This window comes from Rhinichthys klamathensis, unplaced genomic scaffold (assembly GCF_029890125.1).
Source record: "Rhinichthys klamathensis goyatoka isolate OS25496 unplaced genomic scaffold, OSU_Roscu_1.1 h1tg000082l_1, whole genome shotgun sequence".
Taxonomy (NCBI): Eukaryota; Metazoa; Chordata; class Actinopteri; order Cypriniformes; family Leuciscidae; genus Rhinichthys; species Rhinichthys klamathensis.
In genome coordinates, this window is record NW_026606624.1 from 3,002,317 (window position 1) to 3,020,993 (window position 18,677).

General features: G+C 40.1%; 1 protein-coding gene across 3 annotated transcripts in view; it reads left to right on the top strand.

The window, feature by feature from the left end:
* The first annotated feature begins 4,122 nt into the window (after positions 1-4,122).
* Positions 4,123-18,677, top strand: part of hcfc1a (host cell factor C1a) — a 28,605-nt gene continuing 14,050 nt past the window's right edge. Inside the window, exons 1-19 of one of the 3 annotated variants that reach the window (XM_056251478.1) lie at positions 4,123-4,276; positions 5,398-5,602; positions 6,690-6,838; positions 8,837-8,997; positions 9,082-9,290; positions 9,397-9,481; positions 9,583-9,689; positions 10,146-10,325; positions 10,496-10,834; positions 10,962-11,113; positions 11,203-11,397; positions 12,614-12,832; positions 12,932-13,036; positions 13,137-13,350; positions 16,059-16,201; positions 16,305-16,437; positions 16,574-16,770; positions 17,448-18,107; positions 18,420-18,516. In XM_056251478.1, the coding sequence (XP_056107453.1) occupies positions 5,407-5,602; positions 6,690-6,838; positions 8,837-8,997; positions 9,082-9,290; positions 9,397-9,481; positions 9,583-9,689; positions 10,146-10,325; positions 10,496-10,834; positions 10,962-11,113; positions 11,203-11,397; positions 12,614-12,832; positions 12,932-13,036; positions 13,137-13,350; positions 16,059-16,201; positions 16,305-16,437; positions 16,574-16,770; positions 17,448-18,107; positions 18,420-18,516 (3,541 nt within the window). In that variant the 5' untranslated portion in view covers positions 4,123-4,276; positions 5,398-5,406. Of the gene's footprint in view, positions 4,277-4,353; positions 4,493-4,952; positions 5,041-5,397; positions 5,603-6,689; positions 6,839-8,836; positions 8,998-9,081; positions 9,291-9,396; positions 9,482-9,582; positions 9,690-10,145; positions 10,326-10,495; positions 10,835-10,961; positions 11,114-11,202; positions 11,398-12,613; positions 12,833-12,931; positions 13,037-13,136; positions 13,351-16,058; positions 16,202-16,304; positions 16,438-16,573; positions 16,771-17,447; positions 18,108-18,419; positions 18,517-18,677 lie in introns of those variants that run through there. The other 2 variants (XM_056251479.1, XM_056251480.1) reach the window with 2 other exon arrangements.

The window sequence follows — 18,677 nt, forward strand, 5'->3', positions numbered from 1 at the left end:
GTCCTGCTCCGCCGTGGTCACGCCCAAGTCCTGCACCGCCCTGGCTGCCTGGACTTACTGCTCCGCCCTGGCCACGCCCTCGTCCTGCTCCGCCGTGGTCACGCCCAAGTCCTGCACCACCCTGGCCGCCTGGACTTACTGCTCCGCCCTGGCCACGCCCTCGTCCTGCTCCGCCCTGGTCACGTCCACGTCCTGCTCCGCCCTGGAGGCTTCCTGCTCCAGACCTCGCCCTCCTCAGCCTCCAGGGCGCCCACCCCCCCACCCCATTGATGTTATACGGCGCGAGGTCGCGCCTTTTTGGGAGGGGGCGTACTGTCACAGTTTGACTCTTTAGTTTCCCCCGTCTCTGTGTATTTGGTTCAGTCATGTGTCCCAGTTTTCCCGCTCCTTGTTTGTGTTCAGTTCATTCACCTGTTTCTAGTTAATTTTCCCCAGCTGTGTCTTGTTCCCATGATCCGTTCTCTGTGTATGTAAACCCTGTGTTCTCCCTCACTCCTTGTCGGTTCTCGTTTGTATATGGTGCGTTTATGTCAAGTGTGTTGTATGGTTCCTTAGTTTTTGTTTATTAAATCCTGTTTTCCTGGTATCCTCGTCTTCTCATCCTTCCTACCACCACGCACCCGTAACACATGTCACAAGTTAGATCAAAATTTTGGTAAATTTTAATCTAAAACATTAAATTACACAATTTCACATGTAAATTGCAATCAGATGTCTACCCAAATAGAACAAAAAAAAAGATGCATAAATAATTTCTTGGACAAATAAACTACTTATATTTAATTCCAATAATCATCATTTGAGTTAACGACAAGTCCCTCTTTGCAACAGTTGAAATAAAGTTTAAATATCAATAAATCATAACATATTTGCATATTTGTAGGGTGAAAAAAATATGTGCAATCTGTAAAAAGTTAGTATTACAATTTAAAATATATTTTTTAAATGTAATTTATTCCTGTGATGGCAAAGCTGAATTGTCAGCAGTGTCACATGATCCTTCAGAAATCATTCTAATATGCTGATTTGCTGCTAAATTATTATAATTTATTACTGGCACTCAATTATTAAAAATGTGGTTCTTTAAACAACTATTTAACATTAACATTTTAATAGTTAATTAATTTAAATGTAAACATTTTTTTAAATCGTATATGTCCCTTTTTAAGATGTAATATAAGTCTCAGGTGTCCCCAGAATGTGTCTGTGAAGTTTCAGCTCAAAAGTCCCCACAGTTAATTTATTATATACTGTACCATGTTGTAAATGCCCATTTTTGAGTTGAAGCAAAAACATGCTGTTTTCGTGCATGTATCTTTAAATGCAAATGAGCAGCTGCTCACCGCCCACTATCCAGGAGTGCGTTTCCCGAAAGCATCGTTATCCAACTATGATCGCAATTTCCATTGAACTCTATTGGTAACGACGGAACTTGCGACCATAGTTGGCTTTGGGAAACGCACCCCAGAATAGCGCTGTCACTGTGACTTTACAGCTCGTGCCTATAAACTCTGCCAAAACATCGTTTTGATTATCATATCTAACGCGATCACGCTCACAATGTCACGGTTCTGTTTAGTTAGTTTCATTTTCATGGACTTCCACTCATTAGTTTCTAGGACACTGATTGTTCTCACAGGAGCTGCTTGTCATTCAGTTCTTTATCTCTACAGCCAGACCCGGAGCCCAGCCCACCACCACCCTAGAGAATTCGCCCCAGCCCCTCACAGACGGAGAGCTTCCGCCCTCCGTGAGTATAGAGCCTGTGACGACAGCGCCAACTGCCACCCCGACGCCTAAATGTAAATCTGACCAGGGGTCTAAGCCGGCAACCACCGTGACAGAGGGAATCCTGGTGGAACTGGACACGGAGGACTGGCTAATAGACCTGAATACTGCTTCCCACCCAACCCAACGCTGAATCATCGATTTCATCATCGTCTCCGTCTTCATTGCTGCTGGTTCTGGTCCAGCTTGAAAACGGTGTCATCGAACTATATGGGCTGAAAATTAACGTCATTGATCCCATCCAGCTTTCCTCTCTCACCTTCACCGCAGAGCTCAGCCAGTCCTCCAGCCTCGCCTCAGCTGTATGCCTGCCGCCCTTCGTCTGTAACGCCTGTAACGCCTCGCGATGTGGTCAAGGCTCAGGTCGTGCACTCTCCAGCTGCGCCTAAGCAAGAGAATCCCCCGTCTCCGCCTCCGGCCTCTGATCCCTTCGCTCCCCCTCGACATGTCAACCTGTCGGCACCGCCTTGGCACCACCAGAGACCCTCAGCCTTGTGGCTCCACCAGGCTCCCTTGTCCCTCCGGCTCCACTTTGGTCAGCCGTCACCCTGCCTGCGCCGCTGACTTACGAGCCATCCGCGCCGCTGCGTCTCTCCACCCCTTCCCTCCAGATCCACCTTGGTCGTCAAGCGCACCAGCTCCGCCTAAGTCCAAAATCAGCATATAAGAATGATTTCTGAACGATCATGTGACACTGAAGACTTAGTAATGATGCTGAAAATTCAGCTTGGCAATCACAGGAATAAATTACATTTTAAAATACATTAAAAAAGAAAACTATTTTAAATTGTAATGATATTTCACAATATTACTGTTTTTACAGTATTTTTTTATCAAATAAATGCAGCCTTGGTGAGCAAGAGACAGCTTTACAAAATATTATAAAATCGTACCAACCTCAAACTTTTGAATTGTAGTGTAGGCTATATTATGAATAAAAAAACTTTAACATGTACAATTGAATTTAATTGTTTTTAATACATATTTAAAAAATGTTATGTCCCCCATCCTTATCTCTGTGGCATTACATCAATGGATGTCACTCATTATAAATACGCAGCAATACATTTTGATATCATCCAGCTAGCAGGATGTTTGGCGCTCTTTTTTTATTGCCTATTTTTCCAATCACATATTTTAGTAATCATCATAAATTATGTATCATTCAAAGCTTAAAAACTTAAAATTCATCCTCTGAAAACCGTATTGATATCGAACATTGCGTGTTCAAGAAAACGGTACTTTAAAACCAGGCTCCTCCCCCTAGTGGTCGGTGTAATACTTCATATTACAAAAAATATTTTAATTTTCTAATCTTGATAAAACACATATCGTCAGAAAGGTCTGAGTCTCAAAGTTCCATATTTGGTGACTGTTTTGTGATGTAAGTGATATTGTGACAGAAATGTATAAATTTACATGAGAACGTGTTAAAAAAACAATGGAATGTCTGGCTATTTTTGGTATAGCACCTAAACAAAATCTCATAGGAACTTTAAGTTTTGTGATATCAACTTCAAATTTGGAACACAACTTGGTTAGAGATAGCCTATTTGTTAAAGAGCCTACATATTTTTTATAAGATATAAAAATGTAGTACAGTACTTTTTACACTACATTTTTTGAAGTGCTGCTGAGTGTCTTCTTTAAAAAGAGACCAAACTTAGGACTGTATTCCAAAGCATTCATGAATTACAAGCATTTAAGTTTGGATTGAGCATTTTCACGTCTATGCCATAGATAGACTGTAAAAAATAGGTCTATGCTCAAAAAGGAGGGTGACAGTTGATGGGTTAAAACAAGCATTTTTACAAATTCTGCCTCTGGTTTGCCCCTCCAGTTTGAAGAATGAGCCATTTGCATTTGACAAATGCTTTATTCAAAAGCAACTGTCCTTAATGTTCTTCAAAAAAAGTGTTTTTGCAAGAGTTTAAGAATTTGTAAGAGTTTTTTTAAACAAAGTTTACATTTTAGGAAGATTACAAAATAGGTTTTACGTAGGCGATAAAGTGAGGTATTATTTAAGATGAAGTTAAATTTATTTATGCATTTTTGTGGATTGCACGAAAATGCGACAGAGAGGAAAATCTATCAATAAACTTCGACTTAGGTCGCCATCTTTAGTGTGGGACAATAAGCCCTAAATATATAAAGCGTAAAAAATATGTTCAAATTATCTCGATAGGTTTAGCTAATCTCACATACATACTTATAATGGTATAATAATTATAAAACCATCGCTAAAGAAATGCAGGATTGTATTTCTAAACTGCAAGTGAGTGTTTCACAAAGAGCTCTAGTTAAGGACGTGGTAATTCCGCCATATTTGTTGCGGGTGGCTGCAGGAGCGGCTGTACATTGTCAAGAACATGGCGGCTTCCAGGCAGGCATGAGAGTGGATACTTCTTAACAAATTTGGATGAACCTGGACTATCATCTCAAAAACAGACCATCAAAAGATTTCCCTGGATATTGCAATACGAATCTCGTACGTATGATCGATGGCGAAGAGACTGCATTAAGCCGAAATGTGTATTTTTTGATAGCGAACATAAACTTAGCCGCCATTTTTCTTGTGGGAGCTGCTAGTGGGCCGATTTAACGACAAGATGGCTGCTTACACCGGGGCGGCATGAATTAAATAAAAATTCATCCATCGACTTTTTTCGCTCGGAGGAGACTTGCTCAAACATATTTTCTCACAGTATGTATCGGGATGTATTTGGGCTTACGTATTTATTTGTGGACGTAACAACGTAACTAGATGTCTGTTTTTGTTGCGCTGTTAGTAACCGCATTCCGCTGCATGATTTCATGCACGCGCAAAAGTCTCGCTTAAATGCCCAGACCGCTTGGAAATTGCAGAACTCGGTCGATTTTCTGAATCTGCATTGCACTGGAGTAAAATCGCACGTTTAAAATGTATTATTGTTGCTATTTTGAGCGGCTGACAAGATGGCGACTCCCAGAGAGGCATGAAAATAGCCTTCTGCAGTAATGGGGACTGGGTTTCGAGTAGTCTCTGAGTTTGTATCTTTGTTTAGTTTTGCAGCGTTTCACTGAATTATATTTTAGAAAACATAACTCCCGCAGTTTGTATAGAGTTTTATTTGCATTTGCTACTTAGCGGACTAAAATGTATTGTTTTTATTTGCCGCGCCGCCATTTTTCAGACTGGCGGAGGCTTGTTTCAAGATGGCGACTTCCATGGGTTGATACTCTTTCTGCAACAGGGACATTTAACTGGATGATGTAATTTTGTTGTTTGCATTTGGAACTAGAACTTAGTGCTATGTGGTTTTCTGTATGTGTAATTATCGATGCTTAAGCTGCTGCACGCGTTATTTTAGACAAGTTTACCGGCTTTTAGTCCGCCTACAAGCGCCAAAATGGCGGCATTCCGAATGAAACAAACTTCTGAATAACCCACACTGTTTAAGACTTTAATTGTAAGTTACCGCTGTAATGTTATTACAATGTATATATTAATGCAGAAAGTATTTATTAATATATACCAGGGTCTTGTGTTAAATATTTGCGTTGGCTTAGGCTTACAGAACGGATATATATTTGTGGCTAGGAGTCGCTGATGTGCATTCTTTTTTCCAGTAAAAGGACATGACGTCCCCCGGTTCCGTTGTGCCTGGAACCACCGGAGCTGCACTGCAGCCGCGATGGAAGCGGGTTCTGGGGTGGTCCGGGCCGGTACCCCGACCGAGACACGGACACAGAGCCGTAGCCATCAAGGAGCTGATGGTCGTTTTCGGTGGAGGAAACGAAGGAATCGTTGACGAGTTGCACGTTTATAATACTGGTAAGGAAAATGTTTGTATGTGCGTAAAGTTTGTATGCATACAAGCTACGTAATGCTTGCAAATCGCTGCTAAATGTGCTCTGTTTTCAGTAACGTTATCTTTTCTAACGCGAGAGGATGAAAACGTAGCCATAGTCACATGTCTGCTTTACGCAGAAAACTATCAATTTTGCTTACATATGTATAGGAAACAATCCGTGTGATTTTTGCAATGTTTGTGGTGGTTCAGAGCCGCACCTGGTCTGCAGGTCGACTGTTGTGTTGTGAGGGAAAAAGGCGCCATAAAACATAAATGGACGTTGACCGCCGCCGCGTCACGCGCACGCCCCTCCTGCACGTGCACCAGAGCGCCTTTTTGTTATCTTTCTCCGAGCACTGTGGCTGTTTTAGCCCACAATGACGCTAGCAATAATGTGGAAATTAGGCTGCTGTAGACCTTGAATTAGATGCCTTAGGTTTTTCCAGAAATGTTATATGATATTGATAAAACGTTTAAAGTGCTTTCTATAGTAATATGTGAATTGCATTTTATAAATTAACTTTCATTTATGGGTCATAGTGGAAGAACACTTGATTTCCAGAATGCTCTTATTTACCTCACTGTCTTCCTTAATGAAGCCAAAAACATAATTCCTCTGTGACTCTTGCATTTCTTTGACTTGCTATTCAGTAAAATTATCTTCTTGTCATTTAATTCTGAAGGCAGTCTCACTAAACTTGAGCAAAATTTCTTTAGACACGGCAAAGTTTGTGTTCTTTTAATTCAGCTTAGAGATCACAGCGTGATGTAACTCCTGAAGTGTTTCCAGAAAAGTGTGTCATATGCATCAGACGTTCAGCCAACCGTCCGTGGGCTGAGGCTGAGACTACCGTTCACCAAACTTGAACCTCCCCATTTCTCAGAATTTTGTCCTACTCTCCATTTTGTTATTTTGATAGTTAAAAAGTGCTTTGAATTTTTGAAGTGTTTTTTATTGACATTGGCTTCACTTCCAGAGAAGCTGAATTGCAAGAGTTTTATTGCAAGTCGTCTATACCTTATCACTGAGACATTGACTGAACAATTCAATATTTTTTTCTTTTTCAGCAACAAACCAGTGGTTCATACCAGCTGTTCGCGGAGACATTCCTCCAGGCTGTGCGGCTTATGGTTTTGTATGTGATGGTACACGACTATTAGTGTTTGGTGGAATGGTGGAATATGGAAAGTACAGCAATGACCTTTATGAGTTACAGGTAAGGAAAAACTTCTTTAAAATCACTCTGTTATGTGACTAAAGGTTGGAATACACTACATGACTTTTGCCCAGGTTTGTAGTATGGAGGACTTGATGCTAGTCGCTGAAAGTCATATCTGGTCTGCTGATTTTGGGCAGTCCATTGACAGATTTCACAGAAAATCGCATAGTATATCATGGGCATGAACTCCATTTTTTCAGCTTCAGACTATGATTCCATCCAGTCGGATGATATCAAACATGTTTGATTTAATTTTTTTCTAAGATTGTTTTTATTTGCCATACATCTTTATAGCCATGATTGTGCGTGCATCTGCGCGAGTTTGTGTTTGGAACGACTTGAAAGTCTGGTAGTGTGACGTTGCTTCTCCGAACTCTAACTCATCCATAATTAGAGATGCAGGTGACGAAAGAATATTCCTAACGACCAATTCCGCCTGAACTGACACTCTAATCTGGGCTAATTTCGCTGTTCTGGGTAAACCCAAATCAAAGTTATAATGTTCACAAACTTGACGCAACTGATCCTTTGTCAAATTATTCAGAACCTCCACAGATGGAGCTACAAAAAAATCCTCCAAACTAGCCATAAAAATTAAACTAATTCTACAGCATACAATTCTTACAGATAACCTACTAAAGAAAAAAAACAAGCTCACCTTTTCAAATTGTAAGTGTGGCCACAACACTGTGCATCAAGACGAGACAAAACGGAGCTGCCCTATAAAAACCCCCCCCAAAAAAACACGAAAAACAACAATCCTCTTCATGCCTATCCCAAGGACAGAGATTTTTAATACACAATATCAGCGGTGCCTTAACTCCCCCGACAAAATGCCGTTAAAGCAGGCGTCCACGACGGTGCCCTCTGCCCAGGATAGCACAAAAATAACAAACTAAAATAACAAACAAACATTAAAACTTGACGGGCACTCGCAAAGCTCCGATGATTATCTTATCGAATACTTTATTAATAACTCAATCTTGCACAGACCCACACTCACCCAACAATGGCTCACCGCAAACTCTTCAACCCAGCTTACTTCAAAAACAACCCAGGCACAAATTTAACAAAAATATTCTCCTCCTCTCTGCACCACCAACAAAAAATAAATTAAATAATTTTAAACGCAACTAATTTCAAACTAATCCACATGCGTCTTCCCAATGATTCAAAACAAAACGTTCAACTCAATGAACTATCAAAGCGCTTTCCAAATCAAACGTAGGCCTACCTAAATGCAACGGTCCTAATATATTTAAAGCTTCTAACGCCCAGGCCATTCAAAACCTAGATATAAGCATCAAAAATATATTTACCGATGTCGTTTCAAATCCTTATTTTGACGAGCCCCCCAGTCTGTTTGTCGTTTCAGATCCCGAACGTTCAAATCCCTTGACGAGCCACCAATCTGTTACATACAGCCCGTGCCAGCCTATGCAACAGAGAGGGGAGACCACGCGGATTATTTGATTTCAAATGATATATTTATTAAAGACATAGAATGAGTAACATAAAATAATTAAAGTCAGTATAAATGTACAACCTGAAACGAAAACAAAAGCAATCAGGGTATGTGAAGTGTCATGCAAAAAGAAACAAAAATCAGCAAAACGGTGCGGGAGAGAGGGAGAAGCGGTGGCCTCTTTCAACCAAGTCTGGAAAGCTTTTAACACCCAGGATACTGGAAGCAACCACACGCGGTCCTGGAGCAATCATCTGCAACACACCACACCTGCGCTCCTCTCACCTATAGGGGAGACGTAATGAACAGCAAACTGCAAAGGAGGAGGAGCTGACTGGTCCGAGACCGTCACAGTAGTGAGCAATCCTCATTTCTGTAGTGTATGATGCCCGGTTTTTCTCTGTAACGGTTTATGAAGTTTTAAAATCTGCTCAGATTTTAAGTCATGTTGTGTAGTCCAGCCTTTATTGACTGTTGTTGACTCTGTGAGTACAGATCTGAAATTATCTCGCTATGGTCTCGATTATCAGGCAAGCAGGTGGGAATGGAAAAAATTGAAACCAAAAGCCCCTAAAAATGGAGCACCACCATGTCCTCGTCTGGGCCACAGTTTTTCTCTTGTGGGCAACAAGTGCTATCTTTTTGGGGGGCTTGCCAATGACAGCGAAGACCCCAAGAACAACATTCCCAGGTATTCCTACCATATAATAATGTGGTTAGTAAATAAATGTATTTATATTGTTTTATTCATAGACTCACTTATGTGTGCTTCCAGATATTTGAATGACCTTTATACCCTCGAACTGCGTCCGGGCTCCAACGTTGTGGGCTGGGATATACCGGTCACGTATGGAGTACTGCCTCCTCCGAGAGAGAGCCACACTGCTGTAATTTATACTGAAAAAACTACTAAGAAGTCCCGTCTTGTTATATATGGAGGAATGAGTGGTTGTCGTTTGGGAGATCTTTGGACATTAGATATTGGTATGAAGATTATGGCTGTTTTTGCTGTGGTGTTTGCCACAAATAGTTAATTCATTCAATCAATCAATTGGGTTAAGCAATAATTAGGCCATTCTTTGCTTTTCAGATACGCTGACCTGGAACAAGCCTGCAATAAGCGGCACTGCTCCCCTCCCCCGTAGCCTCCACTCAGCCACCACTATTACAAACAAGTAAGTTTCAGTGTAATCTAGAATTGCTTCACCACATGCATTCTCTAAATGTACACAATGGCATTACTGAGCTTTAATCCCTTTATATGTTTTATTTGTAGAATGTATGTTTTCGGTGGCTGGGTTCCCCTGGTGATGGATGATGTGAAGGTGGCCACACATGAGAAGGAATGGAAGTGTACAAACACACTGGCCTGCCTGAACTTGGGTATGTTCTTGCTACAAAGTACATGTAGTGTTTAAAGTGAAAACAATTTACTATTTTATTTAACTAAAGGCCTGTTATTATACACATGATAATTCAGAAATAATTCTAATATGCTGATTTGCTGCTGAAGAAACATATCTTCTTATTCATGTTGAAAACTGTGGAAACATGAAGATGTACATAAAGTTCAGAAGAACAACTTTTATTTGAAATAGAAATCTTTTGTAACAAATGTCATTGCTGTTAATGTTGATCATTTAAATTCATCCTTGCTGAATAGAAGTATGAATTTCTTTAAATCATTTGAATGGTAGTATATACTGGTACTTTAATGTTTGGTAACATGACATTCATGTGTGTGAAATGTTTGGACTATTTTACTGAGCCCTATTTATTGGTGCATTTTTTTCATATTATGCCATATACTTTAAAATTAAAAAATGAGCTTCCTTTTAGACGCCTTGTCATGGGAGACCGTTTTGATGGACACTTTGGAGGACAACATACCACGTGCACGAGCAGGACATTGCACTGTTGCCATTAACAACAGACTTTATGTCTGGAGTGGACGTGATGGGTACCGCAAAGCTTGGAACAATCAGGTGTGCTGCAAAGACCTGTGGTACCTAGAGACAGGTGAGCAAAGAAGATATGCAGTAAAAAGTATTTCTGACACAGTTAAACTGCGTTGTAAAAATATCCAAATGCATAAAAAGTTACATATTGAGTAGTATTTTTTGCATAAGCTGAATGTATTAAATCATGCATCATTTGACCTTTCATTTTTTTTCGTTCTTTTTTCGCAGAGCGACCTAATCCTCCTTCACGGGTACAGCTCGTCCGGGCCAACACAAATTCTTTAGAGGTTAGCTGGGGAGCGGTGTCTACAGCAGACATGTACCTGCTTCAGCTTCAGAAATATGATATCCCAACAGCCACTGCTGCCACATCACCAGCCCTCAATGCAGCTCCCTCCCTCCCTGGAAACTCGCCTAAGAGTCCAGCGCCCGCTGCAGCTGCTCCGTCTGCTCAGAGTCTGCCGCATAGTGGCATCACCTTCGTGCCCCAGGCTGCTTCACCCACTGCCTCAGTTTTACCCACCACGCCCGCAAGTCCTCTGGCTGCCTCAACGGCGCGTGGCCCAGGTACAGATTTGTTAAATTGTTCAGCAATATTTTCAGTTTACTTAAATGTAATATTAAATTAAAGCATTTTTTTTTCATAGTATTTGTATTAAATGATCATTTAATTTTATTTTATTTTATATTTAAGCTATTCTGAAAGTTGCAGCCCCTCAGTCAGGCACCGGGGCATCGATTGTCACTGTGCGCCAAGCCAGCCAGGCTGGAAAATCCCCAGTCACTGTGACATCACTTCCTGCAGGTGTTCGCATGGTAGTGCCACCACAGACCACTCAAGGAACGGTAGGAAGTGAATATTAAAGGTAGAATCTTTAAAACCGTTGATGTCTCATAAATTGTTTTATTCAAGTGTTTAATCTTTTGTTTTTCAGGTCATCGGCAGCAGCCCTCAGATGAGTGGAATGGCAGCTTTGGCTGCAGCTGCTGCAGCCACACAGAAAATCCCTCCTTCCCCCGGAGCCACTGTTCTCAGTATGCAGGCTGGGGCTACAATTGTCAAAACAATGGCTATGACACCTGGGTCCACCACTCACCCCACCACAGTTAAAGTGGCATCACCTGTCATGGTAATTATCTTAAGATTGTCACTGTTGCTGCATCCCAATTCACCTATTTATAGTGTGCTCTACAAGTATGTACTGTTGTGAAGGAAACGTACATGCTTTTGAGTGTGTAGCAGAAGAGTTGTCAAGCTTTGGGACATACTACTTCATCATAATTGCATCTTTAACGGATCACAAAAGTTCACGATAATGTTGCAAATGAAAGATAATGTGGATAACATTGAATAAATATATTTTTGTCAGGTTAGATTACTGATTATTAATCACTCAAACCTCTATCTTAACCGTTGGACTCGCACACCCACCATGTTTGTAGTTTTTTTTTTTTTTTTTTTTTTTTTTGCCTTTTATTCACATTTGTAGTTCCAATCGAATACTCGTCCAACATGCAATGAGTTGTGGGCAATGTTAGCCATTAAGAGTGTGCATGGATCTGAACTTAAGATTCTAACCTGAAAAAGTAGACCATCTGGGTATCTATGGAATACTCATTTCAACAGTAGAAGACAGTCAGTTCCCTTTATAGATATACAGGTGAAACTCGAAAAATTAGAAGATCGTGCAGAAGTTCATTTATTTCAGTAATTCAACTTAAAAGGTGATACTAATATATTATATAAACTCATTACATGCAAAGTGAGATTTTTCAAGCCTTTATTTGTTATAATTTTGATGATTATAGCTTACAGCTATGAAAACCTTTTCACAGTATTCTAATTTTGAATTTGGGGTTTTTATAAGCTGTAAGCCAGAATCATCAAAATTATAACAAATAAAGGCTTGAAGTATCCCACTTTGCATGTAAATATTAAAAAAAATATTAAGCAGCACAACTGTTTTCAACATTGGTAATAATAAATGTTTCTTGAGCACCAATGCATTTTGCCATTACAGGAATAAATAAATTAAAATGGTTATTTCGCTATTTTACTGTATTTTTTATCTAATAAATGCAGCCTTGGTGAACATAAGAGGCTTGCAGAACCCAACATTTTTGAAAGGTAGCATACCTTCACATTATGTAATGTTTGAGTTCAAAAACAAAACACTCAAAACTGCAAAGCTTTGATTGAATGAGCTGAATTCAAAACTTGCATAAGCTAGTGTGACCACACATCCGTTAAATTCTATATTTATGTGGCAATTTGTCACGTTGCTCGTCTGCAGTCATATCGACCAGACCTAGTCTCATGACAATTTTTTTTGGTTTTGGTCGTAGGTAAGCAACCCTGCCACTCGCATGCTGAAGACCGCTGCTGCACAGGTGGGCACTCCGACAGTTTCCAGTCCAAATACAGGTGCTCGGCCCATCATCACAGTGCACAAGTCAGGCACAGTTACCGTAGCACAGCAGGCTCAGGTTGTGACCACTATGGTGGGCGGAGTCACCAAGACCATCACTCTTGTCAAGAGTCCACTTTCCATGGGAGGAAACCTGGTACAGTATATTTTAAATTCTGGCATGGGAAAAACCTGAATGGTAAAAACATTAAATGGACATTATTTATTATTTAATTAAAAAAAATTCTTGTTTTAGATCTCTAACTTGGGCAAGATGGTGTCAATGGTACAGACCAAACCAGTCCAGACGGCTGCTTTGACTGGACAGGCCTCCTCCAACCCTCTGGCTCAGATTTTACAAGTATGTTAAACATAAGTATAACTAGTTGTAAGTTTCTCAGACACTCACATTATTTATAATTTGAAATAATATAAATTTTAACATCATTCTCATTCCATAGTCAAAGGGTACCCTTCCACCTGGCACCATTCTGAAGCTGGTAACATCTGCGGATGGAAAACCAACTACCATAATTACCACCAGTCAAGCCGGTGGCACAGGAAACAAGCCCACTATCTTGGGCATCAGTGGCATGTCCCCCACAACCAACAAACCGGGCACTACCACTATCATTAAAACAATTCCAATGTCTGCTCTACAGCAGGGAGCTGCAGGTAAACCATTTTGTCAAGAAGTGTCATTTTTATATGGAATATGGACCCGGTACCTATGTAACCGGAGCGTTTCAAAACGCAGATATAAATTGATGACGTGTTTAGATACACATTGTGTAGGTAACTATAAAATTTACTCTATTCCTCTCACACTTCATTTACTTTCATGTATTCGGGAGAAATGGATGAATTGACGTGTTGTAAATCTAACAGATACAATTCTCTGAACTGCGGTGCGTACTAACATGGCGCCCATTGTGCATTATAGGTCAACTAACATGAATCATGATCATTATAAAAGTTTCTTAAATGACAAAACACATTCACTTACATGCATTTAAGAATAAAAAATATCAGCCAAGGACTGACTGACATGTAACGCAACCAATCACAGTTCGTTTTGTTCCACGTATGTTTAGTGTGAAAATGTAGAGTCGATGTCCCTACAATAACAGACCGGCGTACATCTAATAAATTTATCATTCAAGAACGTTGTGCAGGTTTACTGCAACAATAGAGCCATGAACTTCATACTTTTGAAAATCCAGTTGTAAACATGATGGCGTTCTTCCACAAGGGGTTTCGTGTCACGACATTTAAGGTGATGTTCTAAAATAACGCTCACCTTGTGCAGGACATGCAATAAGTCAAGAGAGGTGTCGTATTTTGCCAGAGAAAGCAAAAATGTGGTCCTATTTCTGCAAAAAAATAGCTGAACTTTAAAGCTAGTTTGTAACAGAGAATACGAGAATACAGACTACTTTGCTGTTATTAGTACTGTAACTGTTTTTTAGTGTGATTTAGTGTTAAATTGTAATTGGGTTAGGTGGCTTAGATTTATTGTGAAGTGGTGTTTTCTATTTTGGCTACTTATATTTATATATTTAAGTATACTTAATTTTTAATATATTGTTCAATTTTAAGAATTTTTATTTACTTTTTTCAATAAAAAAAAGCCAGTCTTTAATGTCATTCACCATAGTTTCGAGGCTCTTTTTTTTTAAGTATCGGTTTAGTCACTGGTACCGTTTTAAAAGTATCGATTTGGCACCAGTATCGAGAAAGAAAAACAAATTATACCCAACCCTAGTCATTTTTGTGTTTTGTTGTCCAGAATAAAGAGATATTAATGATTAATTTTTAGTAGTAGGAGAGGTAGTAATATATAATTTGTAGTGCTGTCAAACGATTAAAATATTTAATCGCGATTAATCGCATTAATGTCATAGTTAACTCGCGATTAATTGTATTTTAATCACATTTTTATCTATTCTAAATGTCTCTTGATTTCTTTTTGTCCCATAATTTTTTCTCATTTTAATGCTCTTATCAACATGGAAAAGTGGATCGGCTTGCTTTGTGCAAATGTTTTTCATTGAAAACAATATTGGCATATACTGTTCAATTTCACACTAAAACATTATCACTTGGAGCAAATAATCTCTCACACAATGTAACACTGTCCATCAATAAAAGGGTGAAATAAATACTGACAAAGTCCTGATATTGACGAGGGGGCGGAGAATTCGCATCAGCTGTGTGTGTGTGTGTGCTGGCCATCATCAAGTGGTATTCAGACTGGACGTGCTGCGATGATGATCAGTTCACAACGACAAAACACACAGATCACTTTGGTCTTGTCAATGGAAGCATTTGACAACTTTTTAAAAGTAAACTTTCCATTCAGAATCTTATTGGCATCCATTTCGGCGTCTCGCGCTCGTCATCCACTCAAAACTGGACGTTTTGAACGTTCCGAAATAACGTTTTTATAACTTAATGGGAACGTTATGAAAACGTTCTTATAACCTAAAATTGTTAGCTGGGGAAGAGGAGAGATTCGCGATTGCACTGAACACGTTTTAAGTGCAGGTATATTCTCTGAGCGAGCCCAGAGAAAATTCTTACAAGAGCAGCGTGTATCTGAGAGCGCGCGACTCGAGCAGAGAGATTCGTGCTCGGCACATTATATTCCGCGCGCGAGCAGAGAGATTTGCGCTCGCGCATCCGGCTCGCAAGCCCAAACAAGTGTGTGCAGCGTGCCTGTTGTTTTGTAGATTCAAAACGCCCGCATGCCATCCTGTTGCAAAAGCATGTGAAAAAAAAACTACAAAGTTTGCTAGGCCAAAAAGACCGTTACTCGTGCGATAAAAAAATTAACGCCGTTAAAATGGGTTTGCGTTAACGCCGTTAATAACGCGTTTAACTGACAGCCCTAATAATTTGTCAGTAATATTATTATTGTTGTTGTTAACTACAGCTATAATAATTTCTACTAGTAGTAATAATACTAAATACATTTGTTTTATTTATATTTAAGTGTCATTAAATTATTATTATTACTGTTAACAACTAAAATAATATTAATAACAATTAGTTGCAATTATAATACTTTTATATTTATTTGTTTAATTTATATATGTAAAAGAAGCGTGAAGTCCGCACACTAAAAATAGCTGCTCCAAATGAATTTATTAATTGCACAATTAATAGCTTCTTTTTTTCGTTTGTTACTTTGTTGTCCTGCACCTGAGCCCAATATGGGTGTTTGGGATGTGCAGAACAGTTTTGTATTTTTAATTTATATATGTATTATTAAATGTATATAATTATTAATGTTCACAACTAATAATAATAGTTCGTAGTAGTAATAGATTTATATAGTTTTTATTTACTTGTACTTAATGAGTGCCTGTTTTCCGTTGTAGGCGTGACTAGTAGTACTGGGATGAAGAGCCCCATTACCATCTACACCACGAAGGTGATGACATCTGGAACAGGAACTCCTGGAAAATTCATTACAGCAATGCCTAAGATTGGTACAGCAGCTGGCCAGCAAGGCCTAACACAGGTATTGGGGTCAGAATATGTGGTGCAAAAATGGTGGAAAGCTGATGTCCTTGGAGCACTTGAAGGTCCGTTTTCTTACCTGGGTTGGGTTTTCGTCTCCTAAGGTTGTTCTGAAGGGAGCCCCTGGTCAGCCTGGAACCATTCTTCGCACCATGCCGATGGGAGGAGTGCGTCTCGTGTCTCCAGTATCTGGGGTCAAGCCAACTGTAACCACGCTGGTTGTCAAGGGAACAACTGGTAAGGATGTGAACTTGATAGTCAAAAGTTAATGTTCCTGAAAGACTTCATGCTTTTCTGCCAAGTGTAATTCAGCAACTGCTATTGATGAATGATTAAAGTATTTCCCTCTCGCCGTGTCTGTCCTCTTTCCAAGGTGTAACAACTCTTGGCACAGTCACAGGAACCGTTTCTACTAGCTTAGCCCGAGGAAGCCTAGCCAGTGCCAATGCCACCCTGGCAACCCCCATCACCACTCTGGGTACGATTGCCACCCTCTCCAACCAGGTCATCAATGCCACTGCTGTGTCAGCTGCTCAGACCAACCTGACCACTGTCACCTCCAACATGCAGGTTAGAACCAGATTATCTTTTCTGATTAGATTTTTATTTGTATATAATTATTCTTTAATTACTGCAGCCATTTTGTGTGTCATTAAGTTATTTTTATAGCTATTATGTAAGTATATTATACAGTTAAATATTTTATAAATAATTGTACGCAATGTTTACACAATTAACTGAAAAATTCGAATTATATTTTCCCCCTATGAAGTGATATGGCTGCAGTTTTTATTTTGTATTATTCCTGTGATGTGAAGCTAAATTTTCAGCATCATTACTCCTTAAGGATCATGTGACACTGAAGACTGAAGTCATTTGGTGTTCAAGGAACATTTATTCTTCTTCTTATATTTATAATGGTTCTGTTTTTCAGGATTCTTTGAACAAAATTAAAAAGATCATTTATTTGATGTAGAAATCTACATTTTTTTAAAACTATAAATGACAATTTAGTGTGTCCTTGCTGAATATAAATGTTATTTCTTTAAAAAATTGACCCCAAACTGTAGTATACTTTATATAAAGTATAATAGTATTTTATATCATTAACATATAGTTATAATTACTTCTGTTATAAGGATACAAAAAAAATGCTGTATTTAAAATGAACAGTTTTACACAATATTTAAATTTAATTCACTGAAAAAATAACTCTAGTCACTCATTTTGTCGTCTTTTCTTAATAGCCCACCCAGGTGACTCTCATAACTACACCCACTGGTGTGGAGGCTCAGGCTGGCCAAGATCTGCCCGTTTCCATTCTGGCCTCTCCCACGTCTGAGCAGCCCACCTCTACTGAGTCTGGTGCAGGCGAAGCTTCTGGCACTGTTACTCTAGTGTGCTCCAACCCCCCCTGTGAGACTCATGAGACGGGCACCACCAACACGGCCACCACAGCGACGGCAAATATGGGCACTGGACCAGCTGGCACAGTACAGAGAGTGTGCTCCAACCCGCCCTGCGAAACGCATGAAACGGGTACAACAAACACTGCCACCACAGCATCTGCCAACATGGGTGGTGTTCAGAGGGTCTGCTCAAACCCACCATGCGAGACCCACGAAACAGGCACCACCAACACAGCAACTACAGCATCTTCAAGTATGGGCACTGCTCCTGCTAGCATGGTGCAGAGAGTTTGCTCAAATCCACCTTGTGAGACCCACGAGACGGGCACCACCAACACAGCAACCACATCTTCATCAAACATGGGAGGAAACCAAACGGGAGCGGTTCAGAGAGTTTGCTCAAATCCACCTTGTGAGACCCACGAGACGGGCACCACCAACACGGCCACCACGGCTTCATCTAACATGGGTGGAAACCAAACGGGAGAGGTGCAGAGAGTTTGCTCAAATCCACCTTGTGAGACCCACGAGACGGGCACCACCAACACGGCCACCACGGCTTCATCTAACATGGGTGGAAACCAAACGGGAGAGGTGCAGAGAGTTTGCTCAAATCCACCTTGTGAGACCCACGAGACGGGCACCACCAACACAGCAACCACATCTTCATCAAACATGGGAGGAAACCAAACGGGAGCGGTTCAGAGAGTTTGCTCAAATCCACCTTGTGAGACCCACGAGACGGGCACCACCAACACAGCAACCACATCTTCATCAAACATGGCCGGAAACCAAACGGGAGAGGTGCAGAGAGTTTGCTCAAATCCACCTTGTGAGACCCACGAGACGGGCACCACCAACACGGCCACCACTGCCACCTGCAGTATGGAGACAGATGAGGGAACAGGTACTTCAGATTTCAGAAAGATTCATCTTAAGCTTTCACACAAACATTATTTACACTACCAATCGAAAGTTTTGGTTGGGTTTCTAATGCAGTAAAACAGTAATATTGTGAAATATACAAAATACAATTCAAAATAACTGTTTTCTATATAATTGATTCCT